Consider the following 22,710-nt stretch of genomic DNA (forward strand, 5'->3'; position numbering starts at 1 on the left):
TAGTAACAGAGGCATGGTAAAATATTGGAATAGCTTTTAAAAAAATGCTGGATTAACGGAAACTAGTCACAATCTCTCGTTTCCGGAATGGATAATCACTAGCAGATAAAGTAACCTAAATATTTATCACGTTAATGCATATTTAAAAAAAATATTCACAGTTTTGATTGTCTCCACAAATAGTAGTTAGCAAGTGACTGGTAACTGGACCTGAGGAATAAAATATAAATTACAAACCTCATTTTGCACTTTTGATTTCCCAATTGAAACTGGAACTTGCATTTACATAGTTAGCTTTAACATTCCTTTAAGTTTTGGGTAAACAAACTTCTGGTCCATTGTCAGCTATCAGTAGTAACCCAAAACCATTTCTATCGTTCAGAAATAAAAATATTACAAAATATATTGAAAATGTTATCAATAAAATACCATATAATAATAAAAAAACACAGAGGAAGACTCACATGTTAGCAGAACGTCTAGAGTTCAATTCTTTCTCGGTGCTATTGCTATTTCTGCTGCGAATTTCATTAATTTCATCAAGTGCTCGAGCATCTCTGAACAAAGGCTCCCGTTTAGCTGCTCGTGGCAAAGGCTTTCGAGGTGTTGCTGATAATGGCCTCTTTGGAGAAACACTGAAAATATTGATACATATATTACTGCTCAACACACTTTTTTGTGATGAACTTATAATTAAAATATACAATAACACTATCTAATATTCCAAATTTGGAAATGGTCAAGACCGAAGATTCTGACCTGCTGGCTGCCAAAGGAATTGAATGTCATACAAAATTTGAGCTATTAATAATTCTGTAGAAACAGTATACTTTGATTTCGTTTATTCTGTTGCTCACTAGATCTAGGAAATATTTTTCTGGAAATATGAAAGAACGTAACTTGAATATAAGATAATTCATCACTGAAGCGCATTCTTCCTTCAATCCATTGAAGAGAAAAGTTCATTAAATCTAAGTTCAAATTTAGCTATATGCCACCATGATGATATTTTCCAGTTGTACTCAGTCCTATTAGGCAAACCAATCCTTAAATATTTATAAGCTTTGACCTACTTTCTTCAAAAATTCATTCCTACCTTTCATCTTAATGTGCACGTGTAGAAAGCAGACTGGCCACATCTGGATTTTTCTTACGAAGTACCAGATTGTAATATAATAGTAGAACATAAGATATAAAAATACGGCACAATATTTCACAACAAAAAGAGACGAGGTAACGAAGTTAAAAATCCTTGATGTAGATCAAATTCCAAATCATTAACTGAATCTTTAACTTTTAGATTAAAATACAGAATACGCTTGCAGGCAGACAAAATGTACGAGGGCCGCTCGGAAAGTAACTTCCGATTGGTTAAAAAAAGAAACACCAAGTAAATAAGAAGAATTTATTATATACATCTGATGAATATTTTTTTGCTCAACATAGTTTCCATCAACATTCAAGCACTTATCGTAACTCTGCACTAGCTTAGAAATTCAGTCAGCATAAAAATCTCCAACCTGTGCCTTAAGCCAGCCTGTGACCGCATCTTTCAGCTCCTCATCACCAAAGCGCTGAGTTACAAGCCATTCCTTCCGAGATTGTGAAACGTCGATTTTCATTAACTTTTCCATCAATTTTCTGAACGAGTTTATCAGTGACCACTAATAGCTGCTATTTGTTTAGCCGAATATTATTTTGCCGTAAGAAAAAGTATAACAGCTCGCACCTCGCACTAGGTGGGGGTTTTCTATTGCAGCACACATTTTGAGACGCTACAAAGTGATCAGACAAAATTCACTCTACCACTGCTGGATGCAGACTGGTCTACCGCGCATGTCTGTGCAAAGACGGTAGCGCTACCCTCACTACTTCACGCACAGTGACCAATCGGAAGTAACTTTCCGAACGCGACTCGTATAAGAGTGTTATAAAAAGTCTCAAATCAAGTTCCAAAATTTTTGATTCCATTTCCATCAGAACAGAACTCAACAATAAATTTTCTCTCACACGTAAGTGAAATAAAGACCTACACCGAAAACTTTTCATTACCATAATATACTACTACCAATTACTGTGCACATAATCATCATTAAAATTAAGACTTACGAAGAAGATCTGTCGCTAGCATCATCGGAAACTGGGCTTCGTGAAGTATCATCTTTATCTGGAGATTCTGTTGCTGCTGGTAAGCTAAATCTAATTTGTCTCGATGGAACTTCTACCGTTTCATCTACTAAAATAAAAATAATATTGAAAATTTATTACAATATACAAACAAGTATAAATTTTCGTACAAAAAAAAAAAAAAAAAAGTAAATAATCAGTCACGTAAAAAGATATAAACATCAATCGTTCTTGCATAAATTTAAAAAGATAATTGAGCTCGGAGTCTTACAACTCGAAGACCAACTTCTGTATTTCTACTCAGCCGATTTGTTGCTTTTGAAAAAACGAAATGAAATGAAGTCTTAAGTTTTACGCCCCACGATTATACCAGATAGACTTAAGGAGACTGTGATGAGAAATGAATGAAATGGTGGAATGAAGAAAGTGTAAGGAAACAGCAGAACCCAGAGAAAACACGCACACGGTATTTGTCCACCAGAGATGAACGCTCTATCACTGAGACACCGCAGCCACTTCTTGATTTCAATTTCGATACGTTTAGAAACATGTGTTAGAGCGTTCAGTAAGTTAGTAGTCTTCTGTCTTGTATTATATCAATCATATTCTTTTTTTAATACTTAATTGCCAGAAAGCACGAAAAATAATATTACATATCGCTTTTTCGTTAAAGTTTCATCAGATAGAAGAAAAGAAAAATTAGGAACAAAAGAAAAGTGAATAAGAACAGTTTAAGTGGATGTCATATTGAAATGCAGACTCATGTATTAGTGTTGTCAGGTTGAAAGCAGAGTTTAATGGAAGAACTTTAACCGTTTAGCGAAGGAAGACGAAACTAAATGTAAGAGGCTGGTCGGTAAGGGTACAGAACGAGGAAGGAATAATTAATGAAGAAAAATGTGAGTATAATAATGTAAATAAAAAGCAATAGCTGAAAAATATTAATAAAAGAATAAGTAATAAAAACAGTAATGATATAAATATACAATAAGACAAAATCAAATTTTTTTGTAGAAAAATAAAAGCACATAATGTAAAAATAAAAACAGATGTAGGCGAATGTAGTGAGGTGGCGCAGTCACAGAAGCTGGGCAGCTGTTCGCGGATAGAATTGTCATGTTTAAGTGTTGTCCATGTCTTTCTGAGGAACGTGGGAGAGCCTGGGGTTTTGAAGATACTTACGCGGAAGATGTAGTCCAATGCAATATACTTTGGGACAGTTCAGAATTTCAGCACTGCATAAGTATCACTGATTGATATGGATTGAAAAAGGAGTTCGAGTTTCCCCAACATTGAAGTAGGCCCCTGTAATAATATTAACATTATTTTAAGAGAAAATCATGTTCATCGTATCTGTATAGTAAGACAGCACAAAACTGCATATCAGCTGTATGCGACTTCTAAGCGATGCTGTCATACGTTGAACGTTCTCGCGCTGAAGGTTGTGTAAACGAAAAAAGGTAGTGGAAGTATGAGCTACCTATTCTAATAGCTCTTGAAATGTGTTCAAAATATGTAATAGTGTACAAATGTAGAATCCATATTCTGTAAGTTTCGTCAGTATTTTAAGTTCTATAATTTATATTTTTTTTATTTATTTATTTATTTTTGCCTTGCGTTTGACAGTAACCAATTTCAATTGAACTTCGTGGAATATTGATATCATTTGAAACTCTAATACCCTTACTTCTTTTAGCCCTTCAGGCTTGTGTAAACTTACTTGAAATAACCCATCAAAATTAAGACCTTAAAATTACGAGAAATTGTAAAACATAACGAAAGCCACCTTCAACTACAGAAACGACAGCACAGACTAAATATCAAAGAATATTTCGGAAACAAATTACGAGTTCCAAAGTTACAAAGGTTTGCTTGCAAGCCATTCGTAATTTGGATTCGAACAGAAACATTTATATCAATATTTGTCTATTTGCTTACCTGGTGGTGTTTCACGTTCAGGTGTAACAGAAACGCGTTCACGCACTGGCGCTCTTGAGGGACTTTTCTGCGCTGGTTCAGGACTAGTGGACTGCTGGACAAGTCTTCGAACCTAAAGCGGTAGATTAATCAAGTATGAATTGATATAGAAGTTAAAAAGATTAGGGGGCAACTGCCAAGTACGAATTTGCGACAAGTGGCTACTTTTACAGTTAACTTCTTCTAGAATAGATAAGGAAAGTTATCTTACAAATATTTTTATTATTATAATATATTTGTATTAAATATTACTAAGCATGAAACAATGTTCTGTGCAGACTATACATTGTTCAACACTTATTGATATTTAGTACAAATACAGTAATTAAAATATTTATATATATATAGCCAGGCCTACACTTCATGTTGAAACATCGGCAACCAATTCACTTCTCTAAATTGTCAATCTATGATTAATTAGTCGAGATGTGACTGACCCCCTCCCCCCACACACACCACAAAAAACAGAAGGCTGGTTGCGTCCCTAATATTTTAATTAGTAAAATTTACGCATACATGTGGAAGATAAAAGATCGAGTCCCGGTTCAGATTTTTTTCTCGACTGTATTAGTTTACTTGGTCAACAATAGATTAAATAAAGACTAATGGCTGGTATTTTTTCTTTCTTTAAATGTTGAATCTAAATTCCATGAACCTTCTTTTCCTTTTTCTGTTCTGAATGATTTGTTCTCTTCTAGGCATGACGCCAAAGGTTTCAAAATACTTTTAGTAACAAAAACGTAGTTTTTACTATGTCGTACCTTCAGAATGGATTGTGGTGTCATTATATCCACATTATCTGTTTGCTTTGTTCTTGACGAAAATGACTTTCTTCTTACGTGCGGTGTTTGCAGCAGAGACAAAGCATCCACACAAGAATATCGTGTAAGTCTCCTGAAAAAATAAATAAAATAAATAAACTAGTACATAACAGCAAATTTTAAAATTAACTGCTTTTCCAATTTCTTATTTGGATATCTTATTACAGTAAAACCTGTCTTTAACGGAATCGAACGAGACTAGCAAAAATTTCCGCTAATGCATATAATGGACACACTGAAATAAAATAAGATGCTGTACGTACCTTAATTAATTTACAGTATTTATTTCTACTACGAATTAATACACGCAAAACTTACAATGAAGAGAAAAATACTGTACACACGTTTTCTTTTTTCCAATAGTCAAGGAGGGTTTTCTGTATGCATCGGTGTTTGCCTGAAAACCACACTAAGCATATCAGTGTCATTTCCATGTAAGGCAAATGTTGCACTTCCTTTAAACGTTTGACAGAATCTTGATAAATTTTAAACCTACACTCTTCTTCCAACTCAATGCCTTGTTTCTCTTGAGATTTTCCGTATAATTCTCTATTAAAGCATGTATATCCGTCGTATCTGCTTCGGTTTGCACATAACTTTCGCCTAAAAACTTTCTAAATGCTGCACTTTGAAACTTGAAATTGTCCGTTAAGAGGCTTATTTTGATTTCCGTTGTCCACATAATAGTTTCCGTTTAATGAAGGGAATTTAACACGATTTTCGCCAATAAATTCAGGGGATCGTGAAATATTTCCGTTTAATAAAGGGTCTGTTGAAGAAGATTTTACTGTATTTTACTCTTCATGATTGTCTGTCCATCATGTTCCACAATGAGCTACTTTAGCACTTTTTTCGGATCAAACAAGATTCATCCTCTTCGCTATTATTATTACTATTTCCAACGGGTTAGGTTAAAAAAGGAAAAATATTTGTGTGTATACATATACGGAAGCGTATCTTCAGAAATAACAGAATACTCCCAAAATATGAAATATGGCTATTAAAAAACTGCTTAATCCGAAAAATTTAGTAAAGAAATATCAGAAAGGGAACAAATAAAAATAAACTACCCGGCAAGAGGAGAGGTAAATCGGGTTCGAGTCATCTCCAATCCAGTGTCTACACTCTTCGTTGTAATTAAATTGTTCTAGTGTATTTACAGTTACTTAAGAGCACTTCATAGATACTAGCGACAGTTATTAAGAATGTAAGCTTTTTGTCCTGTGCGTAAGGCTACTATCTTTATATTCTCTTCGTTAATAGCAAATGTTGAATAAATTAATAAAACTCGAACATTTTAGAAATAACTCAGTGATTTCGGAGTAACTGGAGAGCAGCGGGACAAAATATTTTCGATCTGAATTTGCTTTTTCCATTTTGAATAGAAGCATTAATGACATAATTTTCCTTTTCAGCTCCTGTAGGCCAAAACGAAAAAATAGGTATACGTGATGAATGAAACCGTAATTTCTTCAACTAATACTAACCTTTTAGCGCTCTCTGTTAGTCTTCGTGGTGAAAATTCAAGATAACGAATCTTTTTCAACGGTGAACCTACCATCTCGTCTTCTGAATTGTAAGCATTAGCTGCAGCTGTATCAGTAACAACGGGGAAAACAACTGGAGAGACGTTCCTGAAATTGAAAATAATATTAACATCCTACCTTATAAGGAAGGAAAAAAGAAAGAAAATGGTTCTTTTACATTTATTTCTTCCCAGTATCTTGAAAAAGTTACCCAATACCATGCTACCTATTAATCAAAACAACGAAAATTACAAAAGTCCAACGTACCACAGTAACTATTCTGTATTGGCTTTGGTTTGACTTTAAGGTCCCATGATTATGCCTGGACAGCTAAGGGAGACGTGGACCTACTGATTATAGTGGAATCCGAATATCTTTTTCGTTCAACTGTACCCCCATCGGGAATCGAACACGGGACCACGCGTACCAAAGGCAAGCGTGCTAGCCACTAGGTCAAGCAGGGTTCCAACTACTCTCTATTGTGCCATAATATTTCCCATGATGAGAAAATTTCGAGAGTCTCTTCTCTAACACTGATGAAAGCAAGACTCTCTCGTTATTGAAGCAGCCTCAATTTGTAGATCAGCTTAAACTGTCAAGTTGTATTATATTATTATTATTATTATTATTATTATTTCATCAATATTGATTTCATTCTTGAATTGGCGTATTCTCACATCAACATATCCTGAGACGTGGAAAATGGTGCCTATTACTCCTATTTCTAAATATGACGGCGAAGATAATACAGACTATAAACCAGTATCTATTTTGAATATATTAAAATTTTTGACGAACTTATATATAGATATTTGTATAATCATGTCTACATGGATATTTACATACAGCAACAAGGCTTATTAAGAGTAAATATACGGCCACTAATTTATTTCATTTTATGGCTGATGTTCTGCCTGTAGTTAGGAATAATCGACAAATTGATGTTATTTACTTCGATTTTTCAAGGCATTCGATAAAATGTATTTTTGTTGGTTAATAAATTAAAATATCATCTTTTTTTCAGTTTTTATTGAATGGTTTAAGTTTTATTTATTTAATAGAAACTTTGTAGTTAGATATAACCAATGTACGATTTATTTAATAGAAACTTTGTAGTTACATATAACCAATGTACGCTGATGATCTCAAAATTTATAACACTATTGTTGAGGTTCAGTATTGCTTTATCATCCAAGAAAACATAACCCCAATTGTTGAATGGTCGTATAATAATTATTTATTATTAAATTTTAATAAAATGTTTTACATTATGTTTACCAATGAAACCCATCCTGTTTATTTCAATTATAAGATTGGTGATGTAGTCATGAATAATGTAACCTTCATCAAAGATTTAAGTGTTGCCTTTAATAAGCTATTATTTAATAAGCACATTGAAAGTATTTCTTTTAAAGCACGTAGAAACCTGGGTTTAATCAAATGAATTTCTAGGGATTTTACAAATCTAAAAACATGCTTATTGTTATATTTTGTAAATGTAAGAAGTCATCTAGAAAATCCAAAAGTAACACAAGAAATTTTCAAATTTTTAAATATGAACCTAAAATGGCAAAAGAATTTATTTAGAAAGGATTTAAAACGGTCAATACATATTCTCGTGCAATAGATATCTTTAACAATGATTTTCACTAAATTAAGAAACACTATTTCTTATATTACGTTTATGTATATATCGAGTATATTTGCATGTTATTAAATGATTTATCATATCTTTACTGTCTTCTTAAACACATATTTTTGCATTGTTTCAGTTTGTTATTGTATTTATTTTTATTTATTATGTGTATTTTATGTACCGACGAAATTGTAATAGGATTGCTGTCTGTATTTTTTCATATTAATAAAGAACTAGCATATATTACCCGGTTCGCTGGGTTGAAATGAAAATTTAAATGCACAACTCCGTATCTTATGTGTGTAATATGCTGTTTTCGTTTTAAATGGCATCGATTTAAACAGCATCGTAAAGATCATTAATCATCTTGGCGACCGCGAAAATCATGGATTCGACACTAATATATATATGTGGCGGACCATGGCATCGGAAGTGCCACCGTTCATCTCAGCGACCCCAAACAATGTGGATTCAGCACTAATATCGGTCATTTTCGATGATTTTTAAATATCTCTTCCTCCCCTCCCCAAGTTGCGGGGTGGAATTTGAATTTAAACGGTATCGAAAATAACACTGTTCATCTAAGGGATCCAGAAAAGTATAAATTCGACACTGATAGTGGCCACTTTCGATTATTTTTATATCTCTCTTTCTCCCTCTCCCCCAAGTAGCAGGGATGATTTTGGATTTAAACCGGATAGGAAATGTCACTGTTCATTTGAATTATCCCGAAAACTATGGATTCAACACTAATATCGGTTATTTTTGATCATTTTAAAATTTCTCTCCTCCTCCCCCTCCCCTACGTTTCTTCGTCAAAGTGAATAGCCTAAAGTAATCCCTCTCCCTAAACTCATGTATGTTGATTTTATTGAGATCGGTCGGGTGGTTCAAGAGTGATAAAGTCACAAAGGCAGTCATTTTAATTTTTTTTTAACACGTATCTCCCCCCTCTTCCTACCTAGGTTGGCTCGTCAAAGTAAAACGATAAAAAAAAAAAAAAAACGACCTTCATATATGTAGAAAATTTAATCGAGATTGGTTGGGTGGTTCAAAAGTTATGTTTTATTAGTTTTTATTTATACGTCCCCTCCCCTAGGATCTACCGTTAAAGTGAAATTACAAAAATGTTTCCAGATCCGAACCTCATGTATCTTGAAAATTTGATTGAAATCGGTCGGATAGTTCAAAAGGTCACATTCATTCTTATATAAATTGATTTTTATATATCTCCCTCTCCTTCTTCTCCCTTACGTTGCTCCGTCAAACTTAAATCATGAAAACGATCCCAGGCCTGAACCTCATCTATGTTGAAGATTTGATCAATATCGGTCGAGTGGTTCACGAGTTATTAAGTTTATTTTTCTATACCTCCCTCCCCCGCCTCTGAGCTCTACCATCAAAGTGAATAGCTTAAAACCCCAGCCTCAAACCTCATCCATGTTACAAATTTGGTAGAGATCTATCGGGCGTTTCAAGAGATTTAGAGTCACAAACATAGTGATTTTCAATTTTATATATATAGATTATTATTATTGGTTTGACTTGAGTATGACGAACCTTTTTGACACCGACGCTACATGGTACGTGATCCCTACGGTTTAACGTGGGATCTAAACCACATATGAACTTTCACCGGGAATACTTTTTTTTTTAAATTACTACTACTAAAAATAACGAATAACAGCTGTTAATGGTATGTCGAATTCACACTTGATGGGTTTTCCCAAGTGGTCAATGCTTATAGTGCTTTCAAAACTAGAAACAAATTGATGTTTGGAGAGGCACGTAGTACGCTGTTGCCATTGCGTACGCATCCCGGTGAGTCATTAGCTGGAACTGTCCTGCAAGTCTTAACGAATATTTAAAAAAAAAAAAAAAAAAAAAAAAATCCTACGCACAAAGAAACGAAAGACTAAAATAGCCTCTTTCCTTCAAAAAACATGTTTTTACTAGCGGCAACATTGGAATGTTCAGGTCTGTTGCCAAGGAAACCTTGCACCCACTATTGCTAAAAGGACATTTACGATTCGACCCACGCTGAGTGACCGCAATAGCTATATGACGTAGATTCCTTTTTTCAAAACAAATCTGCACGTGTTTTTGAGCTATCACTTTGTTTCTAGTTTTGAAAGCATGTTAGCATGTTTTTCATTGATATGCTAGATTCTGAATTCATGTACCAACTCACTGGATGTTAAATGAAACAAAGTAGGAACTACTCTTGGATATTTGAATTTAGAAACTTTATAAAATGAAAGGCAAAAATCCGACGAAACACCCAATAATTATTTTTTAATGAATACCATTGATATCTAAGAAATAGTGAGCAACTTCGCATGGTCATTGTTCGCTTTGCTGAGCGGTAACTGCACAAATTCTTGTTCCCGTCAAACCGAAATTACACAATTCATATAGACTATGCACGAAATGGTTATGTAAAAACATGAATATACCTAAAACTTGCTCTTTTCTTAATTTTGTTAAGTTTATCTACATATATTGTTAAGTTTATTCTAGACATCCTTGCAAATACACCATTGGCAAATGAGCGGAATATAAGCAACGTTTCTACCAAAGACACAATTCAAGCATATGCTTGTTCAAGTGTCGATTTTTTTTTTTTAATTTTTTTTTTTTTTTTTTAATTTTTTTTAAAGCATTACTCAGAATCATTGGGTTGAGCAATTTCTACACTCAAACTTACAGACAGTGGAAGTAGCCTTTAACTAAGTCGATTAACAGACCACCCATTACACTGGTACGATACTGACGCAAAATGTTTTCATTAAATGTTTAGATAGAACTTTCTGCTATCAATACAATTACTTTTCTTTTATGTGAAAAGGTCTACTCACCTCAGTTCTGTCGCTGATTTCGGAGTAACAGGAGTGCAAAGGAAAGGAATATTTTCAACCTGCGTTCGCCGCTTTCGTTTTTCTCCAGTTCTGAAGGGTGTAAGCATTGATTGATCCCAGATTTCCTTTGTCTTCTCCAATGCTGCACTCACCAACGACGATTTGTATTTCACCAAAGGACTCCCGTGATGAATTTCAACAGACATCGGCAACGGTCGCTCCACTAAAAGAAAACATCATTACTGAAGCAATCAAATAAAATTATAAAAACCTTGTGATGTCAAGCAAAACGCAAAGAATGGCTAATCAGATGGCCTTTTGTTGGATACTCGTACTATCGTTATTTCTGACTTTTTCGATTGGTAAGCGCCCTTCAGAAAACAAACACACTGAAAATTTTCACCAAAGATAATATGGAGATTTGTTTAATTTTCTAATCGTACAAAACAATCTTTCTCACAAAATAAGTATCCAGTATAGAAAACAGCAACCTACATTGTTAATTGCCACGTGCTGCAATCTTCTTCAAAGTCAATGAAGGAGGGGTTGGAAACAGATTACTTTTGGTTCAAGTTGGATGTAGGATGAATCTAAAATTAATTAGAATCTCAATAAATTTTCGCTACTGGATGTTACTATTCTGATTCTTGTTATGATTTCACTAACAACCACTAACCCAAAGTTTTTCCATCTTTATCAGTTCTTGACACACTAATTGTGTAATTTAAAACCCTACGGTTGCAATGTCAAGTCATTTTATATTTTTGATAAAGAAAAAATACAACATAGAAAAGAACTGCAATACAATAAAATATAATCATTACCGGTGATGTAATATATAATCTACTATTTCAGGAAATTAAAAATAGTTTAGTCTTAAACCAATCATCACCAAATTTGGTGAAAATTTAGAGGCCAAATGCGTTATCTACCTTCAGTACGTAGTGTCTTCAAGAAAGATTATCCGGTATGGCAAGAAAATCGAACGAAATATCTTTCAAATCAGCTAACCAAATTGAGTCAGTTTTGTTAATAGAAACGATCATTGTTGTTCGAGTTTTCACAAGTATTTGAAGCTGTGAAGTTGATTAAGATATAAGCTGTGAAGTTGATTAAGATATATTGTTTGTGCATTAGCGAGTAAAACTTCACTCAGAAATCCTATATTTTAATTATAACGAGCAGAATTAGTCAGTGACGTAACTACGGAAGGGGGAGGGGCAAACGGGGCTTGTGCCCCGGGGAGCGAATTGGGGTGCGCAAACCTGGGCAAATATTTATTTTCACTATAAGACAAGGGAAGGAGTTTTAGCAAATTGAAGATCAAAAATAAATAAATAAATAAATAAATAAATAAATAAATAAATAAATAAAAGAAAAAATAAAAATATAAAAAAATATAAAAAAAATCTCAAACGTAACAGAACAACAACGTCTCTTAGGATCATATCCATAGAGCATAAGTTAGCTTCAAAGCTATCTTTTGAAGGCATTGTAGTCCGCAAAGTTAAATTTTAGTTCCAGCTTTTTGTTTTCATTTAACTTACATCGATTTAAGATTTGCAAAATGTCCGTTTATAATAACTCGAGGCAACAGCTTCACTGTCATAATTAAATATTCTATTCTAAGGCAACAGATTGTTGATTCATTCTACACATATGGGTATCTCGATTCCAAAAACATTGTGCCTTGCAGTAATTATGATAAGAACTATAAGAATATGTCAAGCATGCTAATCTCAGATTATTTGGCAATCAAATACTAATTAGTTTGATGTTTTATCCTGTACTAAAAATTAAATTATGTACTGCAATTTTGAAATCAAGCTTTACCACTTGAAGAAAAAATGGAATAGGATAATTACTGTTGATGCTAGTATCAGGTGTAGTCGGGGAGCGTTTTGGTTTGGTTTGGTTGGTCAGGGGGAGAGAGGGAGGGCGCTACGGCGAATTCTTGCCCAAGGCAACAACTAGCATAGCTACGTCGCTGGAATTAGTTGAGCAATCTTAAAAATGATTTCTAAACTTGTAGTCTGGTAAAATTTAGTAGTTGCATCAGTAAATGTCATAAACTCGTTTGTGCATCATTTTGGCTGTGTGCGGCTCAAGCAGTTTAATTCTCTTTTTATTTAAAAGGACTGTCACTTACTAGCAGACGACGTTTCTATGTGTGCGTTCTCTCACTCATAGGATGCAGGCAGCTGGTTTGACCTTGACTAGCGCTTCTCCAGCCAATCATCGCTCCGTCCGCTCTTACGTCACCCAACACGAGAAACTCACGCGAACAGCGAGAGCTAGGGAGATTTGGCGGTAAGCAACACTTCGGCGCGCGAACAGGATCCAGAAGACAGCTTACGAGATAACGCTGCACAACAATTTTATTAAAATGTAAATTTAATCGTATCTACATTTATCTTATCACATATATATAATCGATAGCTAATTCTATTGTATTATTCATTACCTCGTCCAAAGCTATGTAAGTATGATTTACTAGTAAAATTTTGAGTCTTATTTGTGTGTATTGCTACGATTGTGCGTGTCATCCCCTCAAGCCTCGTGATAATACGTTTAAGTGCTTGGTACAGAAATTACTTTTTACTTATTGTTTGTGGAGTTTATCATCTTTCGAAAAATATGATACTGAATTTTTGGTGCTTTTAAAGGTTGTATTTAGAATTTTTGCTTATGTGTAGTTGGCGTTGAAAGGAGTTATTTCTTATAATAACTTGTTTCATCGTCAACGCTCGAGCAAACGTCCTATTTACGACTATCTAATATAATGTTTGCTCTATTTGGATTACCATCCTATGGAGTAAACATTATAAATTTGGTAACAAGTCTGTAACTTTTAGCCTTTGGCGTGGGAGACCCGGGTTCGATTCCCGGCGGGAGCTCATGTGGTTCGGATTCCACGTTAATCAGTAGGTCCACGTCTCATATAGCCTTGCTGCTGAACGGGACGTTAAACCCAAAATCAACTCAACAACTCTGTAACTTTTAGTAGTAGTTTTTTTTTTTTTTTTTTTTCAATTTTAACAGTAGTATGATAAATTTTAGTAGTATTAATAGTACTATTCAATTAGGAGAGAAAACCCCGACAGAAAATCCTGATCCTTCAGGTTGGGGGTTGACGTCAGGTGGGCAGCCGGTTGTAAAAAAAAATAACTCCCAAATCAAATATGGATCGAGAAAGAAATGCGAGTGACTCAAGATGCTCAACTGACTTCTGAATTAAGAAGCTACCCACAGCTCATGGCACAACCACCTTAATATAACTTAATGCATCTGTAAGCTATTATCCTATATTGTTGTATTGCGTGATCTCTATATCTCATATAACCAAATACATATTTCGAAGCTGCCTTCATTATCGAAAACGACCACTTGGTTTCCGTGACATTAAAGAACTTTTCAATAACTTCCCTGATAAAATCAAAATTGCCTGACATTCAAGGTCTGTGGAAACACTATTATAACATATTAGTAGGCTCAATTATTTTAGAGATTTAATTCCCATTCACCCTATCCCCACTATCCTCCAGTTTTACATGTCTTGACACTACCGTCATGCAGACGACGAAAATTCAACGACTGAAGACTGATTAATAAATCCGTAAAACAATAAAGAAGAACAAAGCGAGTATTTCATATGAGGAGGAGGAGTTGATTTTATATGTTCGTATCACATAAAATGATTGTACATACCTTCTCGCCATTTTTGCGCAACAGCTCTCTCCTGAGCACAGTATGATGCCAATTGCTGAGTAACTGATGGTAGTGTTTTATTATAGCCATTGATTATAGCCGATCGAACAGAAAACCTGTCTCTGGATTTTAACGCTGACTCTAACGACAATTTGGAAGACTTCAGTGATTCATGGATATGCATAGCTTCAACAAACCTTTAAAATAAACAGAGAAAAGTAAATATTTGTTAAAGTTTACAGTATAATAATAATAATAATAATAATAATAATAATAATAATAATAATAATAATAATAATAATAATAATAATATTTTTACACTGTACACAGCTGCAAAATACAAAGTATTTAGCGAAAGTACTGCAAGGGATTGGTCCCAGATTCGATACCCAGTGTGAGCTCAATCTCCACAAGCCTAGGGCGAAAAACAAACGATTTTGCATATTCACATTTTAAGAAACTAATATTACAAATGCGTGATTTTGTAGTATGTGGCTGTATTAATACACGTTTTACACAAAACGCAGGAAGTTCGTAACTAAGCAATTAGAATGCTTTTACCTGGATATAAATTGAAGCGGTTAGAGGATGGAAGTGGTACGCAATTAGGGGCGAATCCAGGACGGACTTCTGGGGGGGGGGGGGGGGGGAGATTGTAATACTGCTACTTAGAACTACTTTTAAGAGCTCCAAACTCTGGGGTGGGTTTTATTTATATATAAAATAAGAAAGTTTCCTCTTCTGGGGGGAATCGCCCCGATCGCCCCCCTGTATGTAATAAACTGTATATTTCGGGAAAATTTACTTTCACAACTATATCTGTTAACATACACCCTTCTCGTTTCCAAATCTCTTCACTGAGACGAGGACTCACTAAATGATGTGTTATGTAGCAAGACTAACATATAACACGTTCATGAACCGCCAGAATTCAAAGGTTCGAAAAAATGTACTATGACACTTTCATCCTTTAACAAGCAATGTACAGAACAAGGCACGATTAGATCCGACTCAAACTTCGCCCAGAGAAGACATAATAGAAAAGAAGAAAAAATGCCAAATTAGAGCTGCAACCATCCAGAAACACAGGAGATATGCTCCGCAACATAACGCACCACGCGACAATATGATATAAGGTAGATGTCTCAAGATGCCCATTTATGTCGAAAGCGAAAAGGATGGGCAGCACCAGGATATCAAGATATTTGATATGCTATAACACTGACTTGGCGGCCGCAAAGATGCAGGCCGCATAATACTAACACTGACGGCCGACCACAAACACTCCCGGTAGCCAGGAACTTACTGTGCCAACTCTTTATACTTTTGACATCAGAACATACTTTTAGTACACTCCTCTCAAGTTTCGCTGCAGCAACACACTTGATTTCAGTTCTGAATACCAACATACACACTGTGCTTTCTCTTGTAAAGTAGCCATTTTCATGACATTTGTTGTCACAAGTGTTACCAACCTCATCATTAGGATGGTGTTGCCAACCAAAAATTTACAGATTATCGTACTATAAATTTAAAACATATTTCAAATCATTATTTTTAAAAAAGTTATAAGCATTTGTTTTATAGCAAGGACTTTATAACAGCCCTGTAGTATAATATTTATTTTGTGCTAACTGTAACACACTTCTATTAAATTTATAGCATGATTCTGTTTTTAGTGAAACTGGATTATTTAATTAATATGTAATAAAGTCTGTAATTTATTTTATATAATTACCTGCAATTCGAATTAAGAATAGCTTAAATCTCGGAGTATATGCTTTACTTGAAAAGAATCGTTAGGGATACGAAGAAAAAAAAAGAAATTGAATACTACTGCTGTAAAGCATAAAGCTATATAATCTATAAAAGATGAGAACCTGTCTTCACTGCAGCAGTGAAATAGTTATAATTGTATAAAAAATGGAAAAGAGTAACTTGATAATTCGCTTATTCCTAGCTATTGATCTGACTTGTTATGCATTTTTCTAACAATATATAAATAAGATCATACGAAATTTTTATTACCTTGCGCGTTGTAAATAGTACATAACAAGAACATCTTGAGCTTTTGTATCCTGACATGACTCCAAATATTCAACAAGCGCTTCTTCCTCAACAGGAGTCAATGCCAACTGAACAGCCGTTTTCATCTGCTTCATCTGATGACAACCTAAAGCATTAAAAAAGTATATTATCTATATATTTACGTATTATATATACATATGGTGATCAGAAAAAAGGAAACACCTGTAGTTGGCAACACGTCAGATGTATGGGTCGGCAGTGGTGTCGTGGCGCCTGCAGCGCCGGACCGCTGGTGGTGGTGTGTTAGATCGGTCTCCATACTACGTCAGGCGCAGTGGAATAGCAGTGTCCAGTGGCTGCAGCAGACGGAGGTAGTGTAAAATGGGAGACCTCTCAGATTTTCAAAGAGGGCAAATTGTTGGTGCGCGGTTATGTAGAGTGAGTGTGACGGCAGTGGCTACTGTGTTAGGTGTGTCGCGTGGGACAGTGTTGAAGGTGATGACGGCCTACACAACACACGGGAAAACCACATCGGGGAAGCGGAACAGTGGGCGGAAGAAAATCATGAGTGACAACTCACGCCGGGTATTAAAGCGCATTGTCACGCAGAACCGTCGTGCCACTGCGGAGCAAGTGACGGAGGAACTCAATCAGCACCTCCCCCACCCTGTTTCGACAATCACAGTCCGCCGCGAATTACATGACATGAACTTACGGGGTCGTGTTACACGGGCCAAACCGCTCATCAGGGAACATAACGCTTTCGCACGCCGCAAATGGTGCCGCGACCATGCAACTTGAACCGTTGAGGACTGGAAACGTGTGATATGGTCGGATGAGTCAACCTTCACCCTACTCCCAACCACGGGCCGTGTTTGTGTGTGTGGAGAACGCCCAAAGAAGCTTATGATCTGCAGTGTCTCCGCCCAACTTAGAAACATGGCGGCGGCTCGGTGATGCTGTGGGCCGCCATATCATGGTTTTCATTGGGTCCTGTGGTCACACTTAGCGGACGAATCACTGCCAACGATTATGTCGCAATTTTAGGAGACCACTTGCATCCTATGGTCCGGATGTTGTTCCCGGACAATGACGCTATCTTCCAGGATGATAATGCACCCATTCACACAGCTGGCGTTGTTGCAGCGTGGTTTGAGGAACATCGGGATGAAGTTCAACACCTCCCCTGGCCCGCCCAATCCCCAGATCTCAACATAATTGAACATATGTGGTCCATCTTGGAAACACGACTCCGGCGACGATTTCCACCTCCATCCTCTCTCAGAGAACTGGCCGATGCCCTGCACGAGGAATGGTGTAAAATTCCACTTGCTACCATTCACGACCTCTATGCCTCCATCCCACATCGCATCAAGGCTGTTCTGAAGGCGAAAGGTGGCCCGACACCATATTAATCTGGTAAGTTGCAATTTCGTTCAGGTGTTTCCATTTTTCTGATCACCATCTGTATATATATGCAAATACAAATAATTGTTGTAGCTATTAAATCAATTTTATTTTCAAGGTATATCTGTACCACGAAGGATTTGGTCGTCAATTCCTGATAAAACTGAGATTATATAAAGGCAGGACAAACAAAACATATTTTAATCAATCTTTACTACACTGAGTCACATACTTTTTATAATAAACTATTGTGGCTAGAAGTAAACTATTGATAAAAAAAAATTAACGCATTAAAGATTTCCGATTTAAGCTATATATTTATTATTAATATTATATTAATACTTACCGACAAAAAAGTGTTGCAGTAAAGCTGACGCATTCTGCTCATTCCGATGTAAGCGCTGATAATTAAAGGCTTCATGTATAAGGCCATTCGCAAGAAGCAACGTCAGGTTCAGTCTGTAATAAAGAAACCGTATTAAAACATCGAAGATACGTAAAATATCAGTAAAAGACGAATTCTAACTTACTACCAGCGTTCAGTGAAAAAAAAAAAAAAAAAAAAAGTAGCTCCACCCAACCTTTTTCTTAGCTTCTCACAGTACTACTCTTTTGTTGCGCTCTCATCACCTCTATCACGTTCTTAATCATCTCTTCCAGCGATACACAAATATTGTCTCTGCAATCCAACATTAGTTTAATTTTCCTTGTAAGTTCTCGGGAAGCCCTTCATGACTGGATACTACCTTCTTCATTTAGATTTCTGGATCAAAAGATCCAATGCAATCAAAAATTTTCTTGTCGGCCTTTATATCTGGAGAACCACATATAGTGTAGCAAAACCCAAGCTATCAATCACTTAACTCAGTATGATGTGCTTATTCCGTAAGAATACGAAAACTCGATTTAGGGACCATTCAAAAATTTTGTGGCCCCTGCTCCAATTTTGGATCAAAAGATCCTTATATTTCAATCAAAAATTTTCTTGTAGACCTTATATCTGGAGAACTATGTATAGTTAACCAAACCCAAATTATCGCTTAATTCAGTATGATGACCTTATTCTGTATATATATATATATATATATATATATATATATATATAAAACGAAAACTTGATTAAGGGGCCATTCAAAAATTTTGTGGCCTCTGATCCAAAAAGAAATGCATTTTTTGGATCATTTCTAAAATTATTTTTTAAGAACTTTTTCATTATGATACCACCACCTTTTCTTTTAATTTCTTCATAGTCCGTTTTTTCTCTATCACCTCATAAATGACATCACTCAATTTCTCCCTATATCATTGTTTCTCTATTACCATAATAAAATCACCTTTGTCTAGTTGCTGTACACACACATCTTTCCCTTTCTTATGTCTTCCAACACATTCTAGTCTCTCTCTGTTAGGTACCCTCTTCCCTTTATAAGTTCTTTTTCACTATCACTCTGGCCCCCTTTCTTATATTGTCCGTTGAACTCTTTGGTCTTGTATCTGGGACATACCTTGCTCCACAAAATATGACTTCCTTTGCATCCACCCTTTATTTCCTCATTCTAAATTTATAGCCCAAACTCAATAGCCTCTTCTCTTCGTCCGACAACGGGACATACATCATCTACTACTACTACTTTTTTTTCTGCCTTCCTTCTTCCACCCTAATCGCCCTCCTTTTTCCTCCAATCTCTTGTACACTTTCCTACTAAAAGCTTCCTGTTATACACTAAGCTTCTTCATAACTGTGTCTCTGGTAAATAGCAATAGATTATTACTTATGTCACACTTCAACTTATTTGTTCATTACTCAGTATGTATGTACAAAGTCTCAGCAGGGCGGAAGGGGATATAGCAGTTTTTGTATCTGTATTGATTTATTGTGAATGCTGTAAAGGGATTGGCCAGCAGCTACCAATCAAATTACAGAGATGCATTAGCTGCCTCGTAGTATTTAATGTTAATGCTCATGTAGATCATAATGTCTGATGAAGCCAAAGTGTTTAGTTGACGAGACTGTTACACGATATTAGTTTTATAATAAAAATTTATTTACTTTAGTCAGCAATTATTTTATTATGCAATTATAATACATAATAGGCAAAGCTTGTATAATGAAGAATATTACGGAGTTACCAATATATCTGCACTGTTGGTGAGAAAAACTATGGAATATCTCGAAGAATTGCGATTGATTTTAATAATAATAATAATAATAATAATAATAATAATAATAATAATAATAATCACCACCACCACCACCACCACCACCACCACCACCACCACCGGTATTCTGCCCTTATTGACAGGTCTCTTGCCGCAACTAAAAAGCTTCCATCGTCCTCCGCTAACCTCGTCTTCACGTATGATTTTTCTCTTTTAATATCGTCCATTAATGTAGCCTCCTTTGCCCTCTCCCTCTCTTTCCTGCCATCATACCCTCTAGCACGTTCCTCATTATACAACTTCTTCCTAGGCAATGTTCCAACCAGTTTCTCTTCCTCTTCTCAATAATATGTAGAAGTGTTCTTTTCTTCCTCACCATTTCTAACACCCTCTTATTCATTTCCCGCTCGACCCAACTAATTCTTTCCATTCTTCTCCACACCAATGTTTCGAATGCTTCCAGTCGTTCTTCATCACTCTTACCTAATGTCCATGTTTCCGCCCCATACAGTACAACACTCCACACGAAGCATGAGTTTTTCTCAACTCTTTGTATAAGTAAATAATAATAATAATAATAATAATAATAATAATAATAATAATAATAATAATAATAATAATAATAATAATAATAATAATAATAATAATAATAAAGCTTCATTGAAGTCTTTTTCTCAATTCCAGCACATGTCTAGTACATTCTTCAACATAGTTAAATGTCATAGTTAAAACATGAATCTAAGACCTACCCTTTTTGAAGTAAATGAATTAAAATCTTTAATGTTTTAACCTCACTTTGCTGGTTAAACTAAACAATTCAAAGCAAATGGATATGAAAAAACTAATGAAAAGATTGGTGCTGATTGAAAAGAAATGAGAATACATCACGTAAATCTATGGACATGAGTGTTTGTTTATAACTATTTAAAATACAACAAAAAAATTAAAGCTGAAACAAACAAACAAAAAAAGGTGATTATATTCACACAGCATCTAAGCTCTGATCCTACACAACTTGTCTATCAATTATGCTTGTGAATGTTAGTATTTTTGTTTTTAATAATGTTACGAGATATTGGTGATATTCGCAGAGCACAACATATTACAGATTTAAGATTTTTGTGTGATATAATATGACTAGCATGTTCCTAACAGCTTATCTGATGCAGACCACCTTAATTTTAATGGTAATTGGCTCCATCAAAATATTCTGACAGACTTGGATGCTTCACTAATCACTATAATAGGCCATATAGGTATTAGTGTCGTTCATATGACATACAGAAAAAGGAAGTACGTGAAAATTTAATTCCCAAAGGAAGAATTCTCAAGTTAATTCCTTTCTACCACTTTTTGAGAAAATAAACCCACTGGAATATTGCAATTACATTCACCCACTCCATGAATTTACGATCACAATAAGGTGAGTCTGTTAGTAGATAGTCCCGTACAAATAGTAAAGAATTCTTATTTCTCTTTAGTACTTATTTAACTTCCTCCACTGTCTTATTTGTGTCTTTTTGCTAGAAATATTTCCTTCCAATTTAATTTCTAAAATTCTGGAATCCATGGTCATCCCTGCAGAAACTCAACAAGCAAAACTGTTTTTAATTTTCTTAGTTTTTATTATTCCTTCAATAGGCACAGTGACACGAATCAGAAGCCTCAATATTGTCTTTCTGAATGGATCTACCGGTATATCGAGTCCCTAAAGAATAAAACAACTTTCTTGCCCACTTCAACTCTTAACCTCCTTTATCGGAACAAGTGGGACACAATTCACTAAATATACACTTAAAAAATGCACATAATACTTCTGCAATTAAATTATAAAAGAATGCTTATTACATTCATACACTACCTTATGTCCTCCAAGTCCTTTAACGGAGGTTGCCTTACTTGAACGTAACGCAATGCCTTTTGATGTTCTCCTTGGTAGAGAAAAGCTCTAATGATACATCGATGTTGCCACGGCTTAATATCATTCAAAGAGATCAAGGGATCCAGCAAGACATTAATGGCAACCTGTGAAATAAACATGTAAGCTTAGTTTATAACAACAACAATAATAATATCTAATAGTAGTCTGTCAGCTATCTTAATTTAATACGATTGTACAATTTTGTAACTTAAATACGTCAACACTATTCCAACTGGTACTAGAAGCATAAAAAAATGGCCAATTAGACTCTACAATGCAGAATTATCGAGGACGAAGTTTACCGTGAGGGACCCCTAAACCCTCAATTGGCAGATCATCATGAATATATCGAGTGTTCTAGAAAAGGTGTGCATGGATTGCAGAATACCATTCTACAGCTAAAATAAAACAAAAATGTTACGCTTATAATAACAACCCCTCCAGTGTCTCGTGTAAGCGCTGGGGTCAAGCGAAATCTCACAATAAGACGATGTCGTAGATTCGCTTCGAACCATAAGTAGAATTGTTTTAATAATTCATC

At 35.1% G+C, this 22,710-nt stretch overlaps 1 protein-coding gene across 4 annotated transcripts in view; it reads right to left on the bottom strand.

Annotated features, from left to right (window-relative positions):
• Positions 1-22,710, bottom strand: part of Elys (AT hook containing transcription factor 1 homolog) — a 124,533-nt gene that overhangs the window by 41,433 nt on the left and 60,390 nt on the right. For 3 of the 4 annotated variants that reach the window (XM_081737064.1, XM_081737066.1, XM_081737067.1), the window contains exons 16-25: positions 22,110-22,273; positions 18,435-18,547; positions 16,682-16,826; positions 14,654-14,850; positions 10,946-11,168; positions 6,413-6,559; positions 4,866-4,998; positions 4,066-4,177; positions 2,110-2,236; positions 465-635 (exon numbers count right to left, since the gene is read on the bottom strand). In XM_081737064.1, coding sequence (XP_081593190.1) covers positions 465-635; positions 2,110-2,236; positions 4,066-4,177; positions 4,866-4,998; positions 6,413-6,559; positions 10,946-11,168; positions 14,654-14,850; positions 16,682-16,826; positions 18,435-18,547; positions 22,110-22,273 — 1,532 coding nt within the window. The remainder of the gene's footprint in view (positions 1-464; positions 636-2,109; positions 2,237-4,065; positions 4,178-4,865; positions 4,999-6,412; positions 6,560-10,945; positions 11,169-14,653; positions 14,851-16,681; positions 16,827-18,434; positions 18,548-22,109; positions 22,274-22,710) is intronic. The other variant, XM_081737065.1, reaches the window with a different exon arrangement.

Source organism: Thermobia domestica, chromosome 13, assembly GCF_964235325.1.
Source record: "Thermobia domestica chromosome 13, izTheDome1.hap1.1, whole genome shotgun sequence".
NCBI classification, from domain to species: Eukaryota; Metazoa; Arthropoda; class Insecta; order Zygentoma; family Lepismatidae; genus Thermobia; species Thermobia domestica.